The following is a 23,650-nucleotide window of genomic DNA, read 5'->3' as shown; positions in this document are numbered from 1 at the left end:
GGTCTTCTCTTTATGGTTCTCCACCCAGGCCCTTCTTGGAATCACAAAAGCAGGGAATGTCAGAGCTGGGGGGGGGGGACTTTCAGCTAGTCAGGTGACCCCCTTGCTTGACAGTTGAGGAAACTGAGGCTCTGAGATGCAATGAATTGAAAAAAAATTCAGGCAGATCGCTTTGTGTCCAAATGAGGGCTCATTGCCGGGCTGCTGAGTTTCTTTCTTTCATTCCCAAAGAAGTCCTGCGCGTTGCTGTCACGGGGAATGCTGGAGCTGGGCAGTTTGTCCAAGGACAAAATTGCCAGCCCATTCAATAGGAAGCCAGCGTTTGTGACTGTAGCCATTCTTCTACTGTCTTCTTGCCTTTTGCAGTCAAGGTTTTGGATTTTGCGGGATGGTTGATTCCGCTGAAAATCTGCATAGGGCCTGGGCCCTGCGGCCCCAGTCTGAGCTGTAGGGCATCTCTGTTCACGGATCCATTTATCCCCTCCACCCCTGGAGAGCATCCAGCCTATGGACAGAAGAGGGGAGAGAAAAAGGGGCCCAAGGAACGCTGGACACTTAGGCCACAGTGGAAGCATGGCAGTGTGCTTCCATTGATCCCTAGGAAAGAACTTAAGTTTCAACAGGAGGAGGAATAAGCATTAGATACCTAGAGGACTCCCAGGTCAGCAGGGCGATGAGAAGGGTACGAAGGGGCAGGTGATTGGAGGAAGATACAGAACATTTCCAAGTCACGCCGAAAACACGGCCCTGACTCTTTGCTTGTAGGATGGGCAAGAAAACACCTCAGGTCCCTTGGCCTAGTGTTCTAGGAAGATTTAACACGGGCATATGATTTCTTTTATCTTCCTACAGAAAAAAGCATAAGCTTCCCATTGTTTTAGTTGATGCTGTTACAAACTGTAAGTCTCCCCATAGCTTGGGTCCCACGACTGGGGGGGACGTTATAAGGCACTGTGGAAATTACCCGATAATGGCAAAGTGCCTGTAGAGTAATAGGCTGCCACATGAATGCTGTTCCTAAGTGTTATTGCAGTTGGACACGGTGCCGCATTGGAAGTGAATTAAACACTCTTGGGCCCCGTTCTGCTGGAAGTTATTTACTCGCCACTCCCTGTAGGTCTGTGGCTGGAACGTGGGAGTGTGAATGATGATGGAGTAACACATCTTTTCTCGTTCTGGAAGCTTCTTCCTTCCCCTCCTGCCCTTTTCCCAGTCCACCGCACATTGTGACGGGGGGAGAAAAGGGCCTTGGGTTTTGTTCTGGGGTCTGCTCCGCCCTGGGCTTTGGTCTGAGGACCTCACCTGCATCTCCCAGTGCCCCCTTTCCCGTGGGGGTCTGGGCAGCCCAGCTGTCTGTCCCAACGCCGACTTCCTTCCTGGAGCCGGGAGCAGGCTTGAGACCCCTTGGAGGTTGGCCTGCAGGTTTACTCTGCCCTGGGTCCCTGCTTCCTTGGCTGGGGTGCTCTCGGCACCCCGCCCTCCCAAGTGAGCGACAGGGTCCCTGCAGGCCCCGCAGTCGGGGCTGTTGACCTGTTGATGGTGCAGCGGTCACCGAGCAGCAGCCTGCCGTGTGCCCAGGATGCGCTGTGACACCTGGAGTCTTGAGGATGGGTGGGACCTGCTCTGACTGGGGAGGCGTGATAAGGACTTGGGGGAAAAGCAGAGAAGCGATAGCACCAAGGGCCAAGATGTAGGTGGCCCTTTTCTAGTTGCCAAAGCGCTTTCATGGGTCCCCAAAGCAGCTCTGAGAGACAGCTCCATTGCAGGGGGGCCCGCGGGCCCTCAGGACCTGCAGGGAGCTCGCTCAGGACCCCTCAGCGGCAGGGCACTGTTGGGGCTGGTGGGGCGGGCACGCCCCCCCTCGCCTTCCCTCCCGGCTTCCTGCTGGGCCCTCCAGGGGGATGTGAGTCTGGGCTCCCCTTCCCTCCTGTGGCTGCAGTCAATTTACAGGCTTTTCTTTATTTTGCGGGTGGGGGGGTGGCAAACGGGGTGTGTGTGCGAGAGGGGTTAGATGCTTTGTTGGAATGTCCGTGAGCTTGGCACATGCCTGCCCATCCCCCCCCCGGGCTGGGGACGCACCGTGTGGCCCAGATGCTCATGGCTGAACTGTCATCTGTTTTAGGTACATGAGATCCTGAAGCGCACCACCTGCTCTCGAGCCAACAGCATGATGGGTGAGGACCCTCCCCCCGGGGGCCGTGCTGACAGGGGCTGGGGGCCAGGGAGACTGAGAACAAGACAAACAGACGCCCGCGTGGAGGGGACGCCCTGCCTGCCCCCTGACCTTCACCCCGGGTCTCTGTCCTCCCTCTCCTTTCCTTGGATCCTTGCTGACACCTTTCACTTGATCCCGAAAATTCAGCTCCTCTCCCTTCACAGTCTCCATAAGGTTTTAATAACCACCCAAATCATGGCAGCTTTTTTTTTTTTTCTTTTTCGGTACGCGGGCCTCTCACTGTTGTGGCCTCTCCCATTGCGGAGCACAGGCTCCGGACGCGCAGGCTCAGCGGCCGTGGCTCACGGGCCCAGCCGCTCCGCGGCATGTGGGATCTTCCCGGACCGGGGCACGAACCCGTGTCCCCTGCATGGGCAGGCGGACTCTCAACCACTGCGCCACCAGGGAAGCCCCATGGCAGCTTCTAATTCGTTTGTTTTTAAGAAGAAAGGCATCTTAGAGGCCTTTTAGTCCAAGCCCCTCACTTGATGTCAGAGAAGCTGAGTCCCAGAGAGGGTGGATCAGTCTGACGGTACCTCTTCTGAGTGCAGCGTCCTTGTCACCACTAAACCTGTCTGGCTAAACCTGTTTGCCTTGTGGTTTGGTTTTTGAACCTGGGGGTGTTTGTGTTTGAAGCAGGACCCTCAGTGTTTGGGAGCTTGCAGTATAAGGCAGGCGGTCCGGATGCTGACGGGTGGTGGAGGGGATGCAGGCGGGGTGACACGCTGAGCTTAGGTCCACGTGCGGTGTCCCGTCCACACGGTCCCCCTGCAGGTGGAATGCTCTTTCCAAAGGGGCTGCTGTCACTCATCACTCAGAACATACCCTGGGCTGACAAACCTTGGGCTTTTGAGGCAGCTTTTAGTTGAAAAGAGTCATTTAGAGGCAAGTCTAGGGAATAAAGTAGGCCGTCAAGCTGAGGAGCTGTAACCACGATGGCAGTGATAATAGCTAACGTGGGAGAGTTTATGTGGGGTCCGTATGCTGCCTGAGGACTGAAGGAAGGGGTTGAAGAGGGAATCAGAGCAGGTGCAGTGTAGTGACGGTATCATTAGAACAGTGCGGGACCTCTCAAGGGGGCGACTGTATATGACTTTGATGTATTCATGTCACGACAACATTTTAAATACCACTCCAGTGTTAAAAAATCAAATCTTCTATATGGTGGTGTTTGTCTGGAGCTGATGAGATGAGACTCTGAGTGAGGCGATGCACTGGGATGGACCGAAGCCCTCACTTTGAGCACTTGTAACCGAGGACCACCAGAGGCGTCAAGAGGTCTGAGGATGTAGTTTGTATTTTCCCATGACCTCTATCAAAGTTCTGGAATTTACCCTCACTTCTAGTCCAGTTCACTCCTCGGTTCCAGTAATCTGCCTTTTATTCACTCACACCCTCTTTGGTTGGACTGCTCCCTCGGGTGTCACAGGTGGCTGCGTACTGCCCGCGTTGCACGGCTTTTTCCTCCGTCTTCGTCTTCCTGTGTCCTTCCAGACCCTGTCACTGTACCCAGGGAGGATCCTGCTTCTCCTTCCTGGACCACACTTGCTTTGCTTTCTCTTCCTCCTCTCCCATTTTCAAGGTTGTCTTCTCCACGTTCCCTTGGCCTCCTGACTCTCACTTTGCACAGAAGACGTGCAGCTGTGAATTTCTGTTTCCCACTTCTCTCCCCCATGGCACACCAGCCTTTCCAGCGACCAGCTGGATACCTCCACTGAGATATTCCCACAACCTTGAAATCAACGTCTGGCTGTGCCCATTTTTCCATCTCATTCCTCTCTCACCCTGTCCATCTCTCCTGCCTTTCTTCCTGTTAATGTGACTGCTGCCCTCTCTGGTTTCATTCCTGCTGTTCCCTTTGCTGGGATGTCCTTCCCCACGTCTCACCCGGGCCCACCCCCAGACCGAATACCCCTGTCCCCCAGGTTCTCCCTTTATGCCCTCTCCTCGGAACTCCCATCAAGTCTGATGTCTTTCTTGGTGATTATCTGTGTCCGTGGCTTAGACCCCCGAGACAGTCCTTGAGATGTGTCGGGATCATCTTTTATCCCCCAGTGCACTTGGCTGGCTGCCCTGCACGTTCTACTCAGTCGAGTTGCTTTAGTGAATTAATTAAACGTGCTCAGCCGGCTAGTGTCATAGCAGTAGCTGGTGAGTTCCCTGTGATGTGTGTTTGTGGACAAATGACTTAACTTCTCTCCAACCCAGTTTTCCCTTTTAGTAAGAATTACGTGTCTTGGAGAGTTTTTGTAAAGATTAAATGGGAAACTGTTAGTTTGTTTTGTAAACTGGGAAGTCCTTAAAAACTAAAGTTTGTTTTGAGGGACAGCCTCCAGGTTGTTGAAAAGCCATTAGAGACCCTCTGCTTTAAGACAGCAGTTTTTTTTCCCTTTGAGGATCTGTTTGTTTGTTTGTTTTCTGATGTCACAAAGTCAGACATCTTAAGGATTTTGTTGTTGAGTAGTTTTCAAAAATTTCTTTCTTTTTTGACATTCAGAAAACATTTATTGAGCACCTGCTGTGTGTCAAATGATGTTCTAGAAACTGAGAGATGGCAGGATGAATTGGACCTACTTTCTGTTCTTGCGGGGCTCTTAGTTTAGCCAGGTGGACAGACACGTAAACAGATAATTATGAGGTCATCCGGCAGGTGTGCTCTTAGAAGTGTACAGAGGGCAAGGGGAGCACAGATTGAGAAAAGCCAGCTCCCACGGATGCATCTAAATATCATCATAAGTTATCCAGTGTTAGCTTCGTGACTCCCCGGGAAGGTAGGTATGTCAGGAATTATCATCTCCAGTTACCGAGGTGCACAGACAGGAGGGGTGTCTTCTGCAGAGCCGCATACTGACACACTGTTAGAACTGGATCTAGAACCTGGGTTCCCTCCTCCGAGCCTGTTTCCTCTGCCTTTGGGATGCAGGGAACTCAGCGTGGCGTTTGGCTGTCTTTATGGGCTGTTGGTTCCACGGCAGTTGCTGATGGTTTACTAGCTCCTAACAAGGGACTGGATTCTGCTTCCCAGGAGAGGAGAACGCTGAAGGCCGATTCTCAGGTTCTTTGACTTCCGCCTGGGAAAATACAGTAGTACCCTTCAAGCTTTTTGGCCAACTTACCATCTTACTTAGAAGATCAGAAAGAATGAGGAATGTGATAACATTGTGAGGCCTCAGGATAATACGGACCTTTGAGCCATGGGTAACTTTTGATTTTATTGCCCTTCTCTCTGGTTTTATAGAGAAACACACATGGGCTTAGAATTGGCTTAGATTTCCTCCGGAGGAGGGTTGCCTCATAAAAATAAAAGAAAAAGGAAGAACAGGACTGTGTGTGGAATTGTTTTCCAAGGCATTTTCATTGATCCTTCAGCCTTGGAATTGCCTTTTATGTGGTCGTTACTTTTGTGACCAGTTTACAAAGCTTTACTCCCTGTCTCATCGTCCTCAATTACAGTGGAAATTAGAAGATGGAAAAGATGATAAAGATCAGAAATAGAAGATGGAAAAATAAAACTAAAGATAATAACAATTCCGAATCACTCCCGTTTATCTGGTATTGTCACTTTCTTCTTTGTAGAAAATACATTGTTTTGAATGCCTACTTTGCAAAGCATTATGCTGCATATACAAGATGTATGTATTGATTTATTTATAGTCCCGTCTTGTTCCACAAAATTTCTGAGGTGACTTACAAGAAAAACAATAAAACAGCATAATATAAATAATAAATAAAGAAATAAGAAACAGGAAAAGCACAAATTAAAATAGAATGTTGAAACTAGGAGGAAAAAATAGACTACAGGGCTTCCCTGGTGGCGCAGTGGTTGAGAGTCCGCCTGCCGATGCAGGGGACACGGGTTCGTGCCCCGGTCCGGGAAGATCCCACGTGCCGCGGAGCAGCTGGGCCCGTGAGCCATGGCCGCTGAGCCTGCGCGTCCGGAGCCTGTGCTCCGCAGCGGGAGAGGCCACAGCAGTGAGAGGCCCGCGTACCACAAAAAAAAAAAAAAAAAAAATAGACTACAGATATGCAAACCATACGGCCCTCTAGCTTTTGCAGTTGGGCTGCAAATTTGACCTTGAACCGAAGTGAGAGGGGAATACAGTCAGTGGTGTAGCACTTCATGTCCTCAGCAACATCTTCTTATATAGAAATTTTTCTAAAGTCTCTCTAAAATTCCCTGCTTTCTTACATAGAATATATCAACATATGGTCTCTCTAGAAAGGCATACGTAAGCTTTTCTGTAGGATTCAGGATTATCCTTGAGAATACAAGGTTATCCAAGTTTCCTCAAGGATTACCTAAGTATTATTAGGGCTGTTTGCCCCACAGTCTCTGATGTTTTTGAATTCTTGACTCTGGTGACCTCCCTCCCTGAGTTTTGCTATTTCAAGGTTTGCCGTGCTATTTAGGACACAGAAAAACCAACTCATTAGAATTTGGGGTAAAGAGAGAGCGAAAGGCATTGCGGAAGGATCTGGAGGATTCTGCTGGGCTAGGTACGTGACCTTAGGGAGTCGGTTGCCTGGGCTAGGTACGTGACCTTAGGGAGTCGGTTGCCTGGGCTAGGTACGTGACCTTAGGGAGTCGGTTGCCTGAGACTGAGGTACTTTTTCTTCTGGGTTCTCTGTTGTGAGAGCTGAGATAACCAGATAAGAGATCTCTGTCCACATGCGGTCTTCCTGTGACCGAGAGGGTAAGGACCCCTTGCATGTGTGTCATCGTATGCTTTGCAAAGCACTTGCACACTCCTTAGTCTCCTTTGATCCTTTAACTCCCGTGCAGAGTAGGTTCAACGGATATTAGATATTAACCACTTTCCCAACAGAGAGATTGACTTCGAGCCCAAGGTTAGAGGTTTGGAGCTGACGGAAACCCGAGTTTCTTGACTCTTCTTCAGTGCTCTTGTAAATTAATCAGTTAATACACGGATAAAGTTATTGGGAAAGGTTTTCCAGCGAAGGTGGAAGCTGAGGTCTTCCCACTGTGACATCCATTCATTCAACAAATATTTATTCGTATTCTACGTATCATTCATGTTCTAGAACTGGGGACTAGAGTAGGGACTCAGACAGACACAGATCCCTGCCTTTACGGAGCTCACATTTGAGTGGCATTTGAGAAGAACGAATAAGCCACGTGGCTGTCTAGTGAAAGAGATGCGTACAGGGAAAGCAAATGATACAAAAGACAGAAAGGGAACCACTCCAGAGAATCAGGTTAGGGTCCCAACAGGAGCAGATGACACACTCACATGACCACCATTCAGGGCAGGAATATCAACAGAGAGACCATGTACAAAGGTGCGGCCTGGCAGTTGGGGATGCCAGGTAGCATCGTGACCCGGAATTAGCGGGAGAGCCGTTACCCTCCGTGTACATGGTTCCCTGTGCTCTGCAGTAGGACCTTGTTGGTTATCCATCCTGTATATACTAGTTTGCACCTGCTAGTCCCAAACTGCATTTTCAACCCGCTCCCCAGGTGACTCTTAGGGACTCTAAAGGTAGACAGCGATGTGAGTGCAGGATGGGCTGCCACAGGCTTCTTGCCCTGTCTGCGTCTGGGAGTGGGGAGGGTAGTCCACGTGCTGGTCTTCTGGGCATCTGAATGTCGCTTCCCCGAAGTCCTCGAACGAAACCAAGCCTGCTCTGTGAAGGGCTTAATCTTTGTTGCGGTCTTTCTAACATTTGCTCTATGGACGTTCGCCGTTTGGTCCCTTTCAGTGTCCTAGCCAGCAGTAGGGTCTCTTGGACTTCCTGTCGCCTTTTTGTCTTTTCTTTACTTTTTTTCTTCTTTGGTGAAAGGAGGGGCAGCAGGATAAAAATTAGCAGAAGAAGGCAAAGAAAGGGGAGCTGACCTTGTAAAAGGATCGGCATTTGGTGACTGTCTACCTTTTAATTTGGGGGGTTTCTTCTGTGACCTCCCCGAGAGCCCGCTTGCCCTTTCCCTTTTATCTACCTGGGCAGTGAGGGATGGTGGGCTGATACCCACGCCACGTCCAGAGCCTGGAAGTACTTGTGAGTTTGGGGTCCGCAGGGTGGTGGTAGTCTGCGAGTCATCACGAGCTTGGCCCAGCCCGAGGGTGCCTCCTAATCAACGTAACGTCAGGTCAGCGGTCGGGTTCAGGACTGGGCCAGTTCACCCCATTCTGGAATGCCTTTCAAGTGCGCTTTACCGTGGAAAGAAGCCCAAGCTTCCTTGACTGACACCTCTCCTGTTCCTTCATATGAAAGTTGTTGCCTTTTCATGGACAGAAAATTACAGCTTGGTGGAGCTACATTTTCCTAGATATTTCGGTGTCAGAGCCTTTAAACAAATGTATGCTTTGGGCATCTCCCCTCCCTACTCAGGAGACGATGTCTTAATTACTTTGACCGAAGCCAGATCATGTTGTGTGGTGTAAACATCTGGTTTATCATTCATCCAGCTGAACTGGTTTATATTTTGTTAGAAGAAAAGGCTTGGGATTAAAGGCATTTAAGTAATTAAGCACATGTCAAGACAACTGGGTGATGGGTAAATACAGTCTCTGTTCAGTGCACTGTCTGGGGGGCTCTGGTTTAGATTTACGTCCGGCTGGAATACAGGGATGAAAGCAGAACGCCGGGCAGACTGGGCCCTGTTCTGGGGGGAATCAAAACCAAATGAGTTTTCGGGAGTTGAGCATCATCTCTCTAAGTACCTGTCCTGGTGTTTGGCCTGGAGGGGCAGAGCTGCAGTCCCTGTCACTCGGGGGCACTTGTAGATTTCATGAGATTCTCACCTTGGGAGGCGGACCAGAAACCGTGCTTTGGGTCAGCCTTTGTGTCCAGGAAACCAGAGATGTCTTGGAAGCTAAATGCGAGGGCTTAGGTTTTATATTCCGAGGCTGTTTTCAGGTACCAGTCCCAGGGCCTGAGCCCACCCTGCTCTGGTCCTTGACCCTGACCCCGGATTTGCAGAGGCCCAGTGTTGCTGGGCTTGGCAGAATCAGCAGAGCTGTGGCCAGTGCTGGGCAGAGAGAAGATGTGAGCCTTTTCCCTGGGGAATTGTGGTTCTAAGCAACAGGTGTGAAGTACCCGGTGACCTGAAGGGACTTTGGGGATCAGTAAAGAAGTCCTCGGTGGGCCACGCTTTGTTTGGGCCGAGGCCCTGCTTCTCTTTGGGGCGAGAGGGGAAGGAAAATGTTCTCAGTGCTTTCTGCTTCTGGCTGGCTCTCCTTCTGGGAGTAGGAGGACAAAAGATTGGGTCTCAGATCTCTCTCCCTGGGTCTAGAGCAGAGAGGAAGGACTTTGGAAGTCATCCTGAAGAAGAAAGCTTTGCCGTTATGGCCAGATGGAGGATGCATGATGGAACCAATTAGCCCTTTTTGCTGAAAAGAAAGGAAAAATTCAGAATTTCAATTTTCAAAGCAGAGACTCTTTTTTTTTTTTTTTTAAAGTTTGATTATTTTCTTCTTTCAAACTGATTTCCATGCTTGTTTGGGGGTAGAATCTTGGTGTCTGAAGTCTGTGGCTGAGAGGCCAAAGCAGTTCCCATTCTTGGATGAAGTTGTGGATAAAGAGTTACTTTTCCACTTGCCTCTCCCCCTCCCCATTCCTCTTCCTTTCGTGTACCATCCGCTCCCTCTGCCCAGCAGCCACTGACGGAATGGCCCATAAGATACCACCTGAAGAGGGGGAGGTACACAGCCATGGGGCAGAGACACAGTCAACGACAGCATCTTGAAGCTCTGGCTATCTGGTTTAGGACAGTTCAGGTTTGATGACCTGAGTCATCTTGGTTCCTCTCTTACGAAGCAGACTAGTCAACCAGAGTTGAAGTTTCCTTCATCAGCGTGGGTTGCCAAAGAAGATTGGAGTAGCGGGTATGCAGATGCCCGTGATACACGGGAAGAGATGCTGCGATCACTTTCGCTATAGGGCTGCTTACTCTTTTGGGTAACAACCGTCATCCCTTTTGTGTTCGCAGCAGTGAGGCGGGAGCCCTGGGAGACTCCAGTGAGAGGGGCGTGCTCCCTGCCTCAGGGACCTTGCAGGCCTTCGGAGGGCAGCAAACAAGGCGTGGACAGCATTCTAGAAGTGAAACTGACATTCAGTGCCAAGGAACTTTATTCCAGATGAGACGTAGGGTGCACAGCTTTAGACCTCCGACGGTTCGAGATCTTTTTTGAAGCTCTGGTGGCAGGACCCAGGAGTTGAGGTTGTCGGCCCAGCGCTGTCAGACGCTGGGCTCCTCTAAGCAAAGCTGAGAATGAGCAGGGGAGCTCCACGCCTGCTGAACTTTTCCACGCAGTTTGGCGACTGTCTTCAGGGTATATGCTGCCGCCTTGGCAACCAGGGGGTGGGTATGGGTGCAGGGATGGGGTTGGGTAGGGCGTGGGGTGCGGTCTAGCTGGAGCCCTGCCCGCCTGTGGTGCTTCGCCTGTATCCATGGAGACAGCTTTGAACCACCCCCGCCCCCTCCCGGTTCGGGATCCCTCCCCTTGATGATTGTAGGGTGGCTACACGTTGCTGTGGTTATGGCTCTTGAACTGATTAATGATGCTCAGAGTGAAATTGTAGTCCTCGGAGGAAGACGAATCTGCAGCTCCTTCAGCCCCGGGGCACCTCTCCCCAACCCTTAACTCCGTACACCCCCCCTCCATCCCCCATCTCCGCCCCCTCCCCCCAGTTATTTCTGATGTTTTCTGTGCATGCCGAGGAGGAGACGTAAAATCAGGAAAGGGCTGGCCCTTGGGTGACGCCGCAGCCCTGAAATCTCAGCTCTCAACTCACTGGAAGAGTGGCCGCTTCTGCCAGGCGCCCCTGCAGCCTCCTGAGGGCCTCTGCTCCCACGTGGGCCCCTGGCCAGCCGTTCTGGCATCCCAGGGGAATAGGGGCATGGTTTGAGGAAGAGGAGGCTGATGGAGGGAGGAGGATTGTTTGAGAACCTCTGAGGCTCCGGGCACGCGATGGGGCACTGACTGGGTGCGGGAGGTGGAAAACCATGAATTTTCACGAGTCGCTGTCGTCTAGCTTTGTCACGCAGCCTGGCCCGTCTCTCCAGGCTCGTTTGCAAATGCAGATTACTTAGCATTTGGAAGTCATGGGTGTTTCCCTCCAAAATCGAATTTCTCCTCTTCACACTACTGTCTACAGCGTCTCCGGAAAGAATGGTTCAGGGCAGAAAGCGTGCTTGAGACGAGGGAAATCACTGTGTATCAGAGACCCCGCCCCCTGCCGCCCCCCTGCCCCCCACTGAATGTGCATCCCCGCAGGGTCCTCGAGCTGATGAGATATGATCCCTTCCATCTGGGAGCCAGCAACCCAGGGCAGACTGTCCGGAGTGACAGAACATACAGGGCATGTTATAGTCTCTGAATCCAAAGGTGAATGAAATGAGGGAGTAGTAGTGGCTCTGTGCTGGACAGGAGCTTCTCTGTGGTGAGTATATTGGAGTTACAGGGATGGAGCCACTCCTTCACGTAACATCTGTTTAGTAGGGTCTGCTGTGTGTGTGCCCAGTGCTGTGGAATACTGTCGGGATTAAAAAAAAAATGGATCCCCTGTTACGCGGTGTTCCAACTTTGTGGTCTCAGGACCTCTTTACACTTTTAAAAATTATCGAGAGCGCCTACAGGGCTTTCATCTAGGTGCGTTACATTGATCAATATTTGTTATATTTGAAGTTAAAATTGAGAAAAGTTTAAAGTACAAGGATACGCAAGCCCACATTCCATTAGCTGTCCGGGGATGATGTCATCACAGGTCACAAAACTCCGCTGTAGACTCGTGAGAGAATAGGAGTATAAAAGCAAACAGTGTCTTAGTACTACTATAAAAATAGTCTGACCTTATGAACCCCCTGAAAGGGTCATGGGGACACCCGGGGTTCCCCAGGTCACACTGCCCTAGGGATCTAATGGTCCAGGCAGGTCAGTCGTGGACCATAATGCACGCTGCCTCATGAAGGAACAGGGAGGGGCCGGAAGTGAGTTCAGATGAAGTGCGGTGGGATGCTCTGATGGACGTGTTTATTGATTATAATTACAGTAATCCCTGTGGTCATTCCTATGCCGGTCACTGAACACAGATATTCTCAGCACGTGGCTGTGGCCATGGAGGCAGTGGTGGTGAGGGTTCCGGGACCAGAGGGATCTGAGTGTACGAGGACAGGACGGACGTGACGTTTGAGAGAGCGTATCTGCTGTTTAATCATAACTTTGCATTTGGGAAGTGAAAAAATACTGTTCTTATGCTGAGAAGTCAAGCCCGAAAGGAACTTCTTGACTGGGAGGATCTGGAGGGGTAGGGGTTCTCAGCTGAGAGGTGGGGCTGGGGGAATTAGTATTTATCAGAAGACCAAACTCAAGTTGAGAAACCCCTGCCCTACAGTTACCGTTTTCATCTTCCTTCTTCTGCAGGTATTAATTCTCTGATAGCAAATAATATCTACGAGGCTGCCTACCCCCTGCACGACGTGAGTACCGCCTCCATCAGTCAGCAGGGTGAACACTGCAGGCGACATGGTGGTGGATATACGGGCGGGGAGGCAGGAGGGAATGACGACGCTGAACCACCTGGGCTGGCTCCGGACCACTTGTGAATGAAAATAATCCCCAGTTGATTTTTGCCGGTTGTCTCAAACTGTTTCCGTTATTTCCCCGATGGAAGAACGAACTGGTTTTTGTCTGGGCTTCCCTGCACTCCCTGCCTTGATTTTGAGGAAAGTGTGAGAAGACAGATAACGGCATGTGGAGGGTTAAAGGGAGATGGGGAAGGTGGGTGGATAGCGGGGAGCGCAAGTCCCAGACCTGGATAATAACGCAGGCTGGACCGTCAGGCCCTCAAATGACTGAAAGTGATATTTTATATGTGATAGCTTTGTGTGGATATGAAATTCCTCATCCTATGCGAGGATGTATTAAGTGTCAGATCTTTTTTCTATCTTGACCTATTTTAAGGATGTCTCTCAAAATCCCTTATACTGTTGTTTGGTTAAGAAAACGGAGAGACTGTAATGAAAGCTTTTCTTGGCTGCGAGGAATGTTATAAGCATCCTATAACATGATGCAGTGATATTCTTCAAGATGGTTCGTGAGGAACTGGACTGGCCCGTGAACTCGGTGCCCCCAGGCTGCCCTGTCCACCCCATCGGTCGCTTTAGCATCTACCCCGCAGCGGTACCAAATGAGACCCCTGGGGTGGGGACCCCTGAGTGCCCGCAGGAATTTCCCAGGTGACCTTTTCTCCTCGCCAGCATCCTTGCTGTGGGCACACGCGAATTGAGGTTCTGCCGGGTATGGCCAGGGCGCAGGGGTGTTTTCCTGATGTGCTAGTCCGTTTCCAGGTCGGGTTCTGCTGTTGCATTTGCTGTGAGGAGGTGCAGGGGGGTCTCTGAGGCCTGTAAGGGGAGCCGCCCTGGGTGAGAAGCTGCCCACAGGAAACACAGCAGGTGATGGCGACCAAGGAAGCGGACCGGTGTCTCCTTACATATCATGCTCTTCACCTTCCTTAAATGGGAATGAAAGAAAGGGATAACGTTAGAAAATTTAAAAGAAAACCCTGTCTCTGTTTTTGATCATTCCATTGGCTTTCTCCTCCTACAGGGTGAATATGATAGTCCAGGGGATGACGTGAATGACAGAAAGGTAAGCCAGCACGATGCTGCGCTCGAGGACCACGCAGGGGTGGGGGCTGCGTAGACATGTCCTGCGTGTTCTGTTTACTGCTTGTTTATTCCCAGCTGTTCTTCCACAGCTCGCTGTCCCCAGGCGTTTGGAAATGTGAGGGCATTTCTGGTCGTTGACGTGACTGTGTATGGGGGTGCTGTTGACATTTAGCGCCCGGTGGACCGGTGATGCCAACCATCCTGAGATACGTCCCACAGTCACTCACAGAGGCAGTATCCCTGCCCCGATGACAAGAGAGCTTTGGCTGAGAAACACTGAGCAGCCACATCCCTTCATTGATAGATGGGGAAACTGAGGCACGGAACGATTGTGCACCTTGCCCATGATGACACTGCTACCATAAACAGAGAAGGGGCTAGTGCCCCTCTGACCCTCAAATCCAGTGTTCCTGCTAAAAATATACCAGTATCCATGCCGTTATGGCTTGTTTGGGGAGGGTCGCCCTTAAGTTATCCTTATCCTCTCTGTCGAGGCAGACAGGTAGGGTACAGCCATTCCCAAATGACAGATGAGAAACCTGCATATTCCGGGCGGCTAGAAATAGGTTATATTTAAGGGAGGGAAAAGGGTCCCTTTGGAGGATCCCCCCTATGCCAGTCACAGCTCCTGCCTGGACAGCTCTTGTCCCCAGCCCTCCATCTAGATCCTGTTTCTTCTGTTTCCTGGTACTCTAGGAGCATGGGTACCACCCTTCCCACCACGGCACGATGCTCTGAGCATCACCCAGCCTCTTTAGTGGGGGCTGCCCGTCTGGCCATCGCCCTCCTGCCATCCTCCCACCCAGGTCCCCCAGCCTTCAGCGACTCTGGTGAACAGACGAGGGTGGGCGAGGGTGGGCGGGATGAGGAATAGGAGCCCGTGTACCCCCTCCCCACACTCTGCTGTCTGGAAAATCATTCATCCCCCAAGTTGCTTTTGAGCAACCTTCTTTTTATCCAGCCTATTAGTCCCTGTTATGAAGTGTTAAGTATTAAAAACATATAAAGGCCTTTTCCAGAAATACTGCTGTGATTGCTTACATATGTCCCCTGCTCGGCCTGCCCAGGGAATCTGCTGTAGTTTTTCCATGTTTTAACCTCATCTGTTTTCTATCTGATGCTAATAGTCTCAGTGGTGTTTAATTTCCTGAAAAGTCCCGGATCAGATTTAAAGGAAAAGGAGGAAGCCTTTCTCCCCACATCTCACCTCCCTGGCCCCAGCCATTTTCTGTCCGCCTACTTTTTCTTGTCACATTACTCCCCTTTAAAGAGCGATCACCACCTACTGCCCACCTAAGTGACCCCCTGCTGGGTGGGTGGTAACCCTCAGCCCCTCAAGGTAGAACACTTTACAGGAACATTCCAGAGATCAGGAGCACACAGTACTCCTGGGAAAACTCAGCCAGCCCCCGGTTACCTGCACAGAGGCAGAGAGAAGCAAATTGTAGACCATCCAAAATATATGTACCTTTGCCTGGAATGATATTATATTATCGTTAACAATAAAACCTTCTAACAAAACGTTTCCCTCCCAGGAATTGTTTCGCTTAGGCAGTGCTGCCTCCTCCCAGTGCACACCCCAAAGGATGGGATGGGTAGAATCTGGCAGGCAGAGAGAGACCAGCCAGGACACAGCTCATCTTGGTGGTGGCTCGGTGAAGGTGGACAAGTGTCTCTGGAAGACAAGCAGCCCATTCCTTGTGGCTTTTCCTTGGGTTTGCCAGCCAGTCCTGGCCTCCTTGTTTTCCTCTGCCGGGGTCGTGGTTAGGGAAATAACGTTTGCTGTGATGGGAAACGAGAAACCAGGAGTGAGAGTGAAAGCTTTTTTCTGTCCATTTGGCTTGGGAAGCGGATACCCAGCACGGCAAGGAGACCGGTTCCGATGTCCATGAAAAGATTGTCCCGTCAGGACTAAAACCCTGGTGTCCAAATTCCAGCCAGTGCCACCACCAGGTGGACACGGTCTTTCATGTATGGCAAGGGGACCTCTCACTGCCGTGCTGGCTTCCTTCCTAGCCCTTCAGAGGCGTATGGGTGGGACCTGAAAGGTATCTTGAAGAACCAGCTGAAATCTCCGTATAAGTGCAGCACATTTATTCGTATGTGTTACATTGTAAGGGTCTATGTTCTTCCAGAGGCTGCGGGAAGGGTTTTGGTTGGGTGCAACGGAGAACCCTTGAAGTTGGTGCTGGAGGAGGTGACGAAGGGTTGAGAACTGATGGGAGATCTCCCCCCTGGGGGCCTTTAGGGGTGATCCGCCCATCCTGCCCGTACCTGGGGTTCGCCTCCTTCTTCCCTGCGATTTGTGGCTGTTCCGGGGATGTGCCTCGTAGGCGGAGAGCGATCTCCTTCCCCGCAGCTCGCCTAGTGCGGCCTGCAGTCTCGATGACTCAGCCCCCTCCCAGAGGGTAATTCACGAGAGGCTCCCTCCCTCTGGAGAGCAGGGGTTTCTTGCCTTTCTAGAGAGCTGGGCTGCGAGGGTGTGGATGGGCCCCTCCCACTGCCAGCACCCACCTCATTCCACATCCGCCAGACTTACCTGCTTTTCTCAGGCATCCCAGGGGAGGCACTGTCACCATCGTCCAGGGGCTGACTGAGTCCCACCAGCTCCCCGTGGCTTCCCTGCCCACTTACAGGGAACCCGAAGCACAACCTGGAAGATACTCATCTTAAACTTTAGAAACTTTAGCAGTTTCTAAACCCTTGGTCCTGAATTTTCCAGCTTTTGCAGATGATTATCTCCTCTAGTGGGCAGTTAAAAAGTCAGTCTTGTCTTTCTGACGGGAAAGGTACTTTTCTTCTTGGTTTCACTTGAGGACTAGTTTTCCCATCCTGCACAACTCCCATTTTACTAATGGGGAAGTGACCTGCCAAAAAACCCAACAGGTCATTGCAGGATCCAGAGGTAGAATTCCATCCTCTCCCATCCTGGTCCACCCTGTCCCATCAATGCCTCTGAGCCGGCTACAGCTGGCGTCTTTCTGTCTGTCCCAGGTCCGGCTGCTCTCTGAGGAGCCTGTGGCCTCAGGGAGGGCCCCGAGTCTCGGGCATCTTGCCGTTCTCTGGCGTTGCAGATGGTTTTAACAGTTGGGTTCTTTATGGTCCCATGAAATACTTAAGCCAACTGACCGATGTGACCCTAGGAAGCCAACCTGGCCTCCTGTATGCTCTGATCCATCAGAGGGTGTGGTCCCCTTGTTGCTTCCTGCCCTGAAGGTTTGGGGTCAGACCCACATGCTTGGAATTACATTCGAGGCCTCCGAAATCAGGCTCTGTGAGAAGGAGCTGCAGAGCCTCCTGGCTCTGTTCGCAGGAGCTGCAGAGCCTCCTGGCTCTGTTCGCAGGCTTGGCCGGTAGGTGAAGAGGACATGGCATAACTCTGAGGGAGAGAGTGTATTTGCTAGGAGCTCATTAGAAAGTTCTAGACTCTGCAGGTTTAAAGGGACTGTTGCAGGTTACCCTGGTTGTCCTCTTGCACTTGACGCACACAGGCTCATCCCTGTTGACTGCCGGTCTGTCCCAGGACCCTGTAACCCGGGGCTTAGCCCGATCCACCTGGTCTCGAACTGTGTGATTAAACATTTGTAGAGACAGGGAAGGGTCTACAGCACCCTCCCTCCCATGCAGAGCTGTGCGAGCTGGCCCGGCAGAGCCACATGGGCGGTGGGCAGGCATCGTCGCATCACCTTCCAGGTTTGACGCCCTGGAGCTCCAGCTCTTCCAGGGGTTGCCTGGTGATCTCCTCTGCTGTGTCCATCTGGCCCGTCTGGAACCACTCTTGTCAAGGTCAACCATGGGTCACTGGGTCCAAGGTCACCTCTTGGTTCTCCTCCAGCCTGACCCGTCAGCCATATTTGACCCAGATGCTCACCTTCTTCTCTTGGAATCCCATGGTCCCTTGGCCTCCAGGACACCACCCACTGCTAGTCCGGTGCCGTGTCCCATTGTTCCTCTGGCGCTTCTGCTGCTCTTCATCATCCCCTTGACCTCTGAACGGTGGAGCACCCAGGGCCCCGGCGTCACGCCTCTTCTCTACCTCTCTCTCTTTGACAGTTGCATCCGTAACTTGATGACTTTACAAATCATGTCTTCTCTGACTCTGGACTCTCCTTTGAACTCCAGACTTTTTCTTTTATTTTGCGGTACGCGGGCCTCTCACTGTTGCAGCCTCTCCCGTTGCGGAGCACAGGCTCCGGACGCGCAGGCTCAGCGGCCATGGCTCACGGGCCCAGCCGCTCCGCGGCATGTGGGATCTTCCCGGACTGGGGCACGAACCCGCGTCCCCTGCATCGGCAGGCTGACTCCCAACCACTGCGCCACCAGGGAAGCCCCCCCCCCCCACCGCCAGTCCTTTCTAACTGGGGTTATGTCCCAAGATTCTCCCCTTGCTCAGCGCCAGCCTTCCGGCTTCCCTCTTCATCCTAGGACGTGCCCTTTCCTCTAGGCCTTGGCACAGAAGGAGTGTTCTTCTAGCTGCAACATAACCACCTACTTCCTTCAGGTCTCAGCCCAAATGTCACCTCCTCAGAGAGGCCCTCCCTTGCCATCCTTTTCTTTTTTTTTTTAATACCTATCAATAATTACTTGATTTTTGAAATTATTTTGTTATTTTATTTTTTTAAAAAAATTTTATTGGAGTATAGTTGATTTACAATGTTGTGTTAGTTTCAGGTGTACAGAAAAGTGAATCTGTTATACACATATCCACTCTTTTTTAGCTTCTTTTCCTGTATAGGTCATTACGGAGTATTGAGTAGAGTTCCCTGTGCTATACCGTAGGTCTTTATTAGTCATCTATTTTATATATAGTAGTGTGTGTATGTCAATCCCAACCTCCCAGTTTATCCCTCCCCACTTTCCCCCTTGGTAACCGTAAGTTTGCTTTCTACATCGGTGACTCTGTTTCTGTTTTGTCAATGAGTTCATCTGTACCATTTTTTTAGATTCCACATATGAGTGATATCATATGATATTTGTCTTTCTCTGTCTGACCTACTTCACTCAGTGTGACAATCTCTAGGTCCATCCATGTCCCTGCAAAATGGCATTATTTTGTTCCTTTTATGGCTGAGTAATTCTCCATTGTATATATGCACCACGTCTTCTTTATCCATTCCTCCGTCGATGGACATTTAGGTTGTCTCCGTGTCTTGGCTGTTGTAAATGGTGTTCCCTTGTCATCCTGTCTAAAATAGCACCCTACCCCGCTCTTCATATTCTACCCCCTACCTTGATCTATTTTTCTCCGTGACATTTATAAGTTAATATTTGTCTCTGCACACAAGGGGTAATAAGCCCCATGATGGCAGTGACTTGGTCTGGTTTACTGCTTTAGCCAGTGTCTGGACAGGGCCTGGCACAAGGTGGATATTCAGTCAGTACTTATTAAACGAGTGAATAAATGAACGCCAGGGCTCATCTGGCTGGACTCAGCAAGGCGAGGGAGTGAAGAGCGAGGGGTTTTGCTTGGTAGGTGCAGCACACCCAGAGTGTGATGAAGATCACCTTTACTATTGGGGGAGGACAATAGCCTCCTGCCTTTGGAGTCTCCCTGTGGATATCTCATGGGAATTCTCCTGGAAGCTGGGCTTTGGGGATTCGATTTTGACTTGCCAGGATGGCTTTGGTGGGGAGGGGTGTGTGTCAAATGTTGACTTGCTAAAGCTGAATAACGAAAGGTGAATAGTTGTCTGCTGTACCTCTAATCTGGTTCTCTGTTTTTTTTCTTTGTTTAGCTGCTGTATCAAGAATGGGCACGCTATGGGGTGTTTTATAAGTTTCAGCCTATTGACCTCATCAGGTAAGATGTGGGAGGGGACTCTTGGGAGGACCCAAAAGGTCTCTGCCAACTGTCTTGGCTCCTGGAAGTGTGTTGGCCGAGCAGAGGGCTTGGCTGTTCTAGGCTGTGACGCCCCTGCTCTGTGTCCTACAGGTGGGGAGCCAGCTCCTGGGTGGGGGAGGGCAGTGGCAGCTGTGGGGCAGCAGGTAATGTGGACGGATGTTCCATGACTTGCCTCTTGGGGTCTTCAGCACTGTGGTCTCTCCCTGCCTGCTCTTGTGGGGAGAGGAGTGAGTAGAGTTCTCTCTTTTATTATCGTCCCTCAAATTTGCCTAGAGAAGAACGTGGGTGAAGCAGATCCTTGGGTCATTCCCAAGTAGCCACAGTATTGACCAAGAGAAGGGAAGACCCGGCACATTGTATAAGGGCTAAGCCAGCTGCTCTGCGTGGAAATGCAGGCTTTTTATGGCTTCTCCAAAAAATTGGAAGGGAGAAGAGAACTGGGTCCTAAACCTCTCCCTTCAGAGCTGCTCCTAAAATGATGCCCTATTGCCTTGGGAATTTCCCCAGTTTCTACAGAACGTGGGTGAAAAGCTTTTTGAAAGAACTTTCTAGAAGGCAGTAGGTCTGAGTAGCCTCAAGTGGGTTGAGGGCTCTAGGAACTCCACGGGCTGTTGAAGCCCCACCTCTTTCCCAGCTGGCATGTTGGGAGGACCCCTGTGCAGTGGGGGACCACCGGGCTGAGTGGGGCCTGGAGACTGGGGTCTTGCCCAGGCTTGGCCACTAGGGGCGATTGTTGCTCTGGTCAAGTCGCGTCCCCGCTTTGGTCTTCGGCATCCTGGTTTTCCGAAACTGGGAGCCTGAGCTAGGGCTCTACGGGGGAAATTGATAGAGCACGCTTGTTTGGAAACTGTGGGGACCCTCGGCCCTGTGCCTGACACAGTGGACTCGCTGCCACTCAGTCACCTGTGGCTCACTTTAATGAGCTGATTCATCAGCCAGCAAACTCAGAGAGTGTTCCGGGCTGCTCGCCCTGGGCTGGGACCGCGAGAGGGGTGGCCGCCAGAAGGATCGAGTCCAGAGGGAGGGATTCCAGCTTCTTCTTGGAAGAAGGCAGCAGGCTGGGAGTCACAGTTTGGGCAGGCTCACCTCCCACGCAGAGATGGGATGGCCCTCCCAGGGAACTGGGAGCTCAGTTGGACAGCAGGTGTTTGTTCCAGCTGAAGACCGTTAGCCGAGGGGCTGGGGTCGGGGAGCAGGGCCACAAATGCCGGTGACCGAGGCCCCCTCACCCTGCACCTCCCGTCCCCTGGCGGCCTTTTGTGAGGTGCGGCCACCTAGACTGTTCTCTGGGCCACACCAGGGCTGCTTCCCCCGTGCCTCGTGGGCTTTGATCATCCTCTCTGCCTCTCTGGTGGCCACCCACGCTGTCGCCTGTTTTCTCCAACTATTCACTCCTTTTGAAAAAATACGATACCAGAAAATAAAAATTCTCCCTCCCGGAGAGCCCCACGTTTTCCTCCGGAGACTTCGGGTGACCGGCCGCCAGCTAAGTGGGCAACGGCTCCAGCGTGCCCTCCGTTTCAGCCACCGGAGCAGCCTCACCTGCGGGGGAAGAGGTGCCTTTGGAGCAGATCCTGGCTTTGGGGTCTGGCGGTTCCCGAGGACGCAGAGCCCAAAGCTGTCCAGACGGGTGCAGTGTGCTGTGGGGCTGGGGGCTGTCCACTGCCGCTTCCTCACCTGCTGCACAGTGCCAGTGGCCTGGATGTGGGGCTCGGACGCGCCTGGAGCCTCGGACATCTTTCAGACACTGGCTGGAGGGGAGGGGATGGGACACAGGTAGTATGGGGGCTGTAGTGGGGGACTGTGGCCTACCCAGAGGGGTGAGGAACTTACTCTGCTGCAGAGAGACGAGGGGACTGTAGTGGGGAGAGAGGGAAGGGACAGAGGCGTTGGGGGCATAGGTGGGTAGCAGAGGCAGGGAAGCCAAGAGCAGGCAGCTGGAGAGGAAACTGGGGTGGCGGGTATGGGTCTCCCCGCACTCAGCCGGCTCCCCCTAAGCTCGTGTGTCCACGTCACCTCCTTCCTCTCCGCCATCTGCCAGTCCCCGGTCTGACCCCAACTCCTGTGGGTGTGTCTTCAGCGCCACTTCCCTCTGCTGCCACTTCTTCTCCATCCTTCCTGCCTTCACCTGTCGGGACCTAGCGGCCCACAGGGCCCAGCCTGAGGCCACCCTGACCCTGTGGTTCCATCGCGGCTCATGCCTGTGAACTGCGCCCTCTTGGTGCTCACGTAGGAACTGCACCCATGTGGTCAGTGCTGAAGCATCCGCAGAGGCAGGGGGGTCCAAGTTGAAGGTACGCCCTGCAAAGGCACAGCCGAGCTGTTTCCCGCCCGTCGCCTTGGGCCCCCAGCTCCTCATTGGCAGCCCCGAGCGCTGCTTCTCTCCCGGTGCCCACGGTTTGGAACATTCGAAAGCACGGAGCAGCTGAGAGCCCAGCGGGGTGGGAGATCCGTTGGCACGTAAAGCTACCCTTCCCCTTCCGCAACCCTTCAAGCCTAAACTTGAGATTTAGGCTTCGAGGCTCCTTTCCCAGGTGTGTAAAGTGGACAGAGGGGGAGCAAGATGCCCCTTCCCGGGGCTTCCCTGGTGGCGCAGTGGTTGAGAGTCCGCCTGCCGATGCCGGGGACGCGGGTTCGTGCCCCGGTCCGGGAAGATCCCACATGCCGCGGAGCGGCTGGGCCCGTGAGCCATGGCCGCTGAGCCTGCGTGTCCGGAGCCTGTGCTCCGCAACGGGAGAGGCCACAACAGTGAGAGGCCTGCGTACCGCAAAAAAAAAAAAAAAAAAAAAAAAAAAAAGATGCCCCTTCCCTGCACCCCGCGCCCCTCCCCCCGCAGCTGCATGGGCATCCAGGCCCAGCAGGCTGCACTGTGAGATTGCTGATGGCGCTCCCAGGCCAGCAGAGCTCTCCACCCTGAGTCATACCCTTGCTCTAGAAACCTCGGGGCCTGCAGGCCTGAGTGGAGTGTGTGTGTGTGTGTGTGTGTATGTGAGTTGCCTGGGAAGCTCCCCAGGGAGGTATCCAGTAGCGACCCCTCTCACAGAAGAATCTCCTGGGAACTCCGAGCCCGAAGCACTTGTGCCCTGGAAGAAACAAGGTGTGTGTTGGAGCCAGTGGGGGAGATGATGTTGTAGCTGGAGGGAAACGGCCCTGCTAGTCCCTAGGGGCCACCTGGGTGTCCCTGCAGGCGGAGGAGTAGATTTCTGCCTGCACGGCCCTGGGTTAACTCCCTGACATCCCAGGAGGGAAACGGCCTTTATTTTCTGGGGAACCCGGGAGGCTGGGCCTTTAGGCTTGACTAATACGGGGTGATCCCGTATTAGTCAGCGCCCTGCCCTGTCTTTTCACTGAAATGAACATCTGCTCACGGGCATATTTTCTTAGCTGGGAGGTTTTGATATGGATGAGGTGAGACAGCAGGCTCTGGACATCTGAGTTAGGGTTAGCTGCTCACCGCGCTTGGCTGAAGCTGAGATGCACAATTGTATTCTCAAGCATCTGCGCTGCCTGTGACCGCATGTGGAGGAGACGTGCCCAGAAGTCCGCCGGGCTCGGGGGCTGTGCAGCTGTGGACTTTGGGGAATGGGCCAAGGGCATCGTACGCGGGCAGCATCCACCGTGTCAAGTCGGGATGACAGTTTAGAGAGGGGTAAACGGCTCTTCCTCGTTCCCTCCTCTTTCAGGGATGCCATTTCCCCAGGGAGGCTTCCTAAGGTCAGGCCCTGGGCGTGAAACCCATCCCTGTGGCAGGTCTGGAGTCCTCTCAGAAATGTCCTGCTTCCTCAGTGACCTAACAGTGGTATCTAGGCCATTTCAAGAGCCTTTGGGCATCACCTGTGGACAGCAAGAGTGGCACTGTGCCTCCACCCGCTACACGTCTCTCCATCCTGGACTTCCAGCTGCCTCCAGCCCCACCAGTGCAGAGCCCATCCAGGACCTCGGCATCAAGGAACTGGCTTTTCCT

General features: G+C 52.4%; 1 protein-coding gene across 1 annotated transcript in view; it reads left to right on the top strand.

Annotated features, from left to right (window-relative positions):
* The window catches only part of ANO2 (anoctamin 2), a 332,095-nt gene that overhangs the window by 95,847 nt on the left and 212,598 nt on the right, over positions 1-23,650 (top strand). The window contains exons 7-10 of the mRNA XM_060024145.1: positions 2,123-2,174; positions 12,598-12,653; positions 13,783-13,824; positions 19,580-19,644. Of these exons, the coding sequence (XP_059880128.1) occupies positions 2,123-2,174; positions 12,598-12,653; positions 13,783-13,824; positions 19,580-19,644 (215 nt within the window). The remainder of the gene's footprint in view (positions 1-2,122; positions 2,175-12,597; positions 12,654-13,782; positions 13,825-19,579; positions 19,645-23,650) is intronic.

Source organism: Delphinus delphis, chromosome 11, assembly GCF_949987515.2.
Source record: "Delphinus delphis chromosome 11, mDelDel1.2, whole genome shotgun sequence".
Taxonomy (NCBI): Eukaryota; Metazoa; Chordata; class Mammalia; order Artiodactyla; family Delphinidae; genus Delphinus; species Delphinus delphis.
Note: the sequence above shows the minus strand (reverse complement) of the source record. Positions and strands in the feature narration are given on the sequence as shown.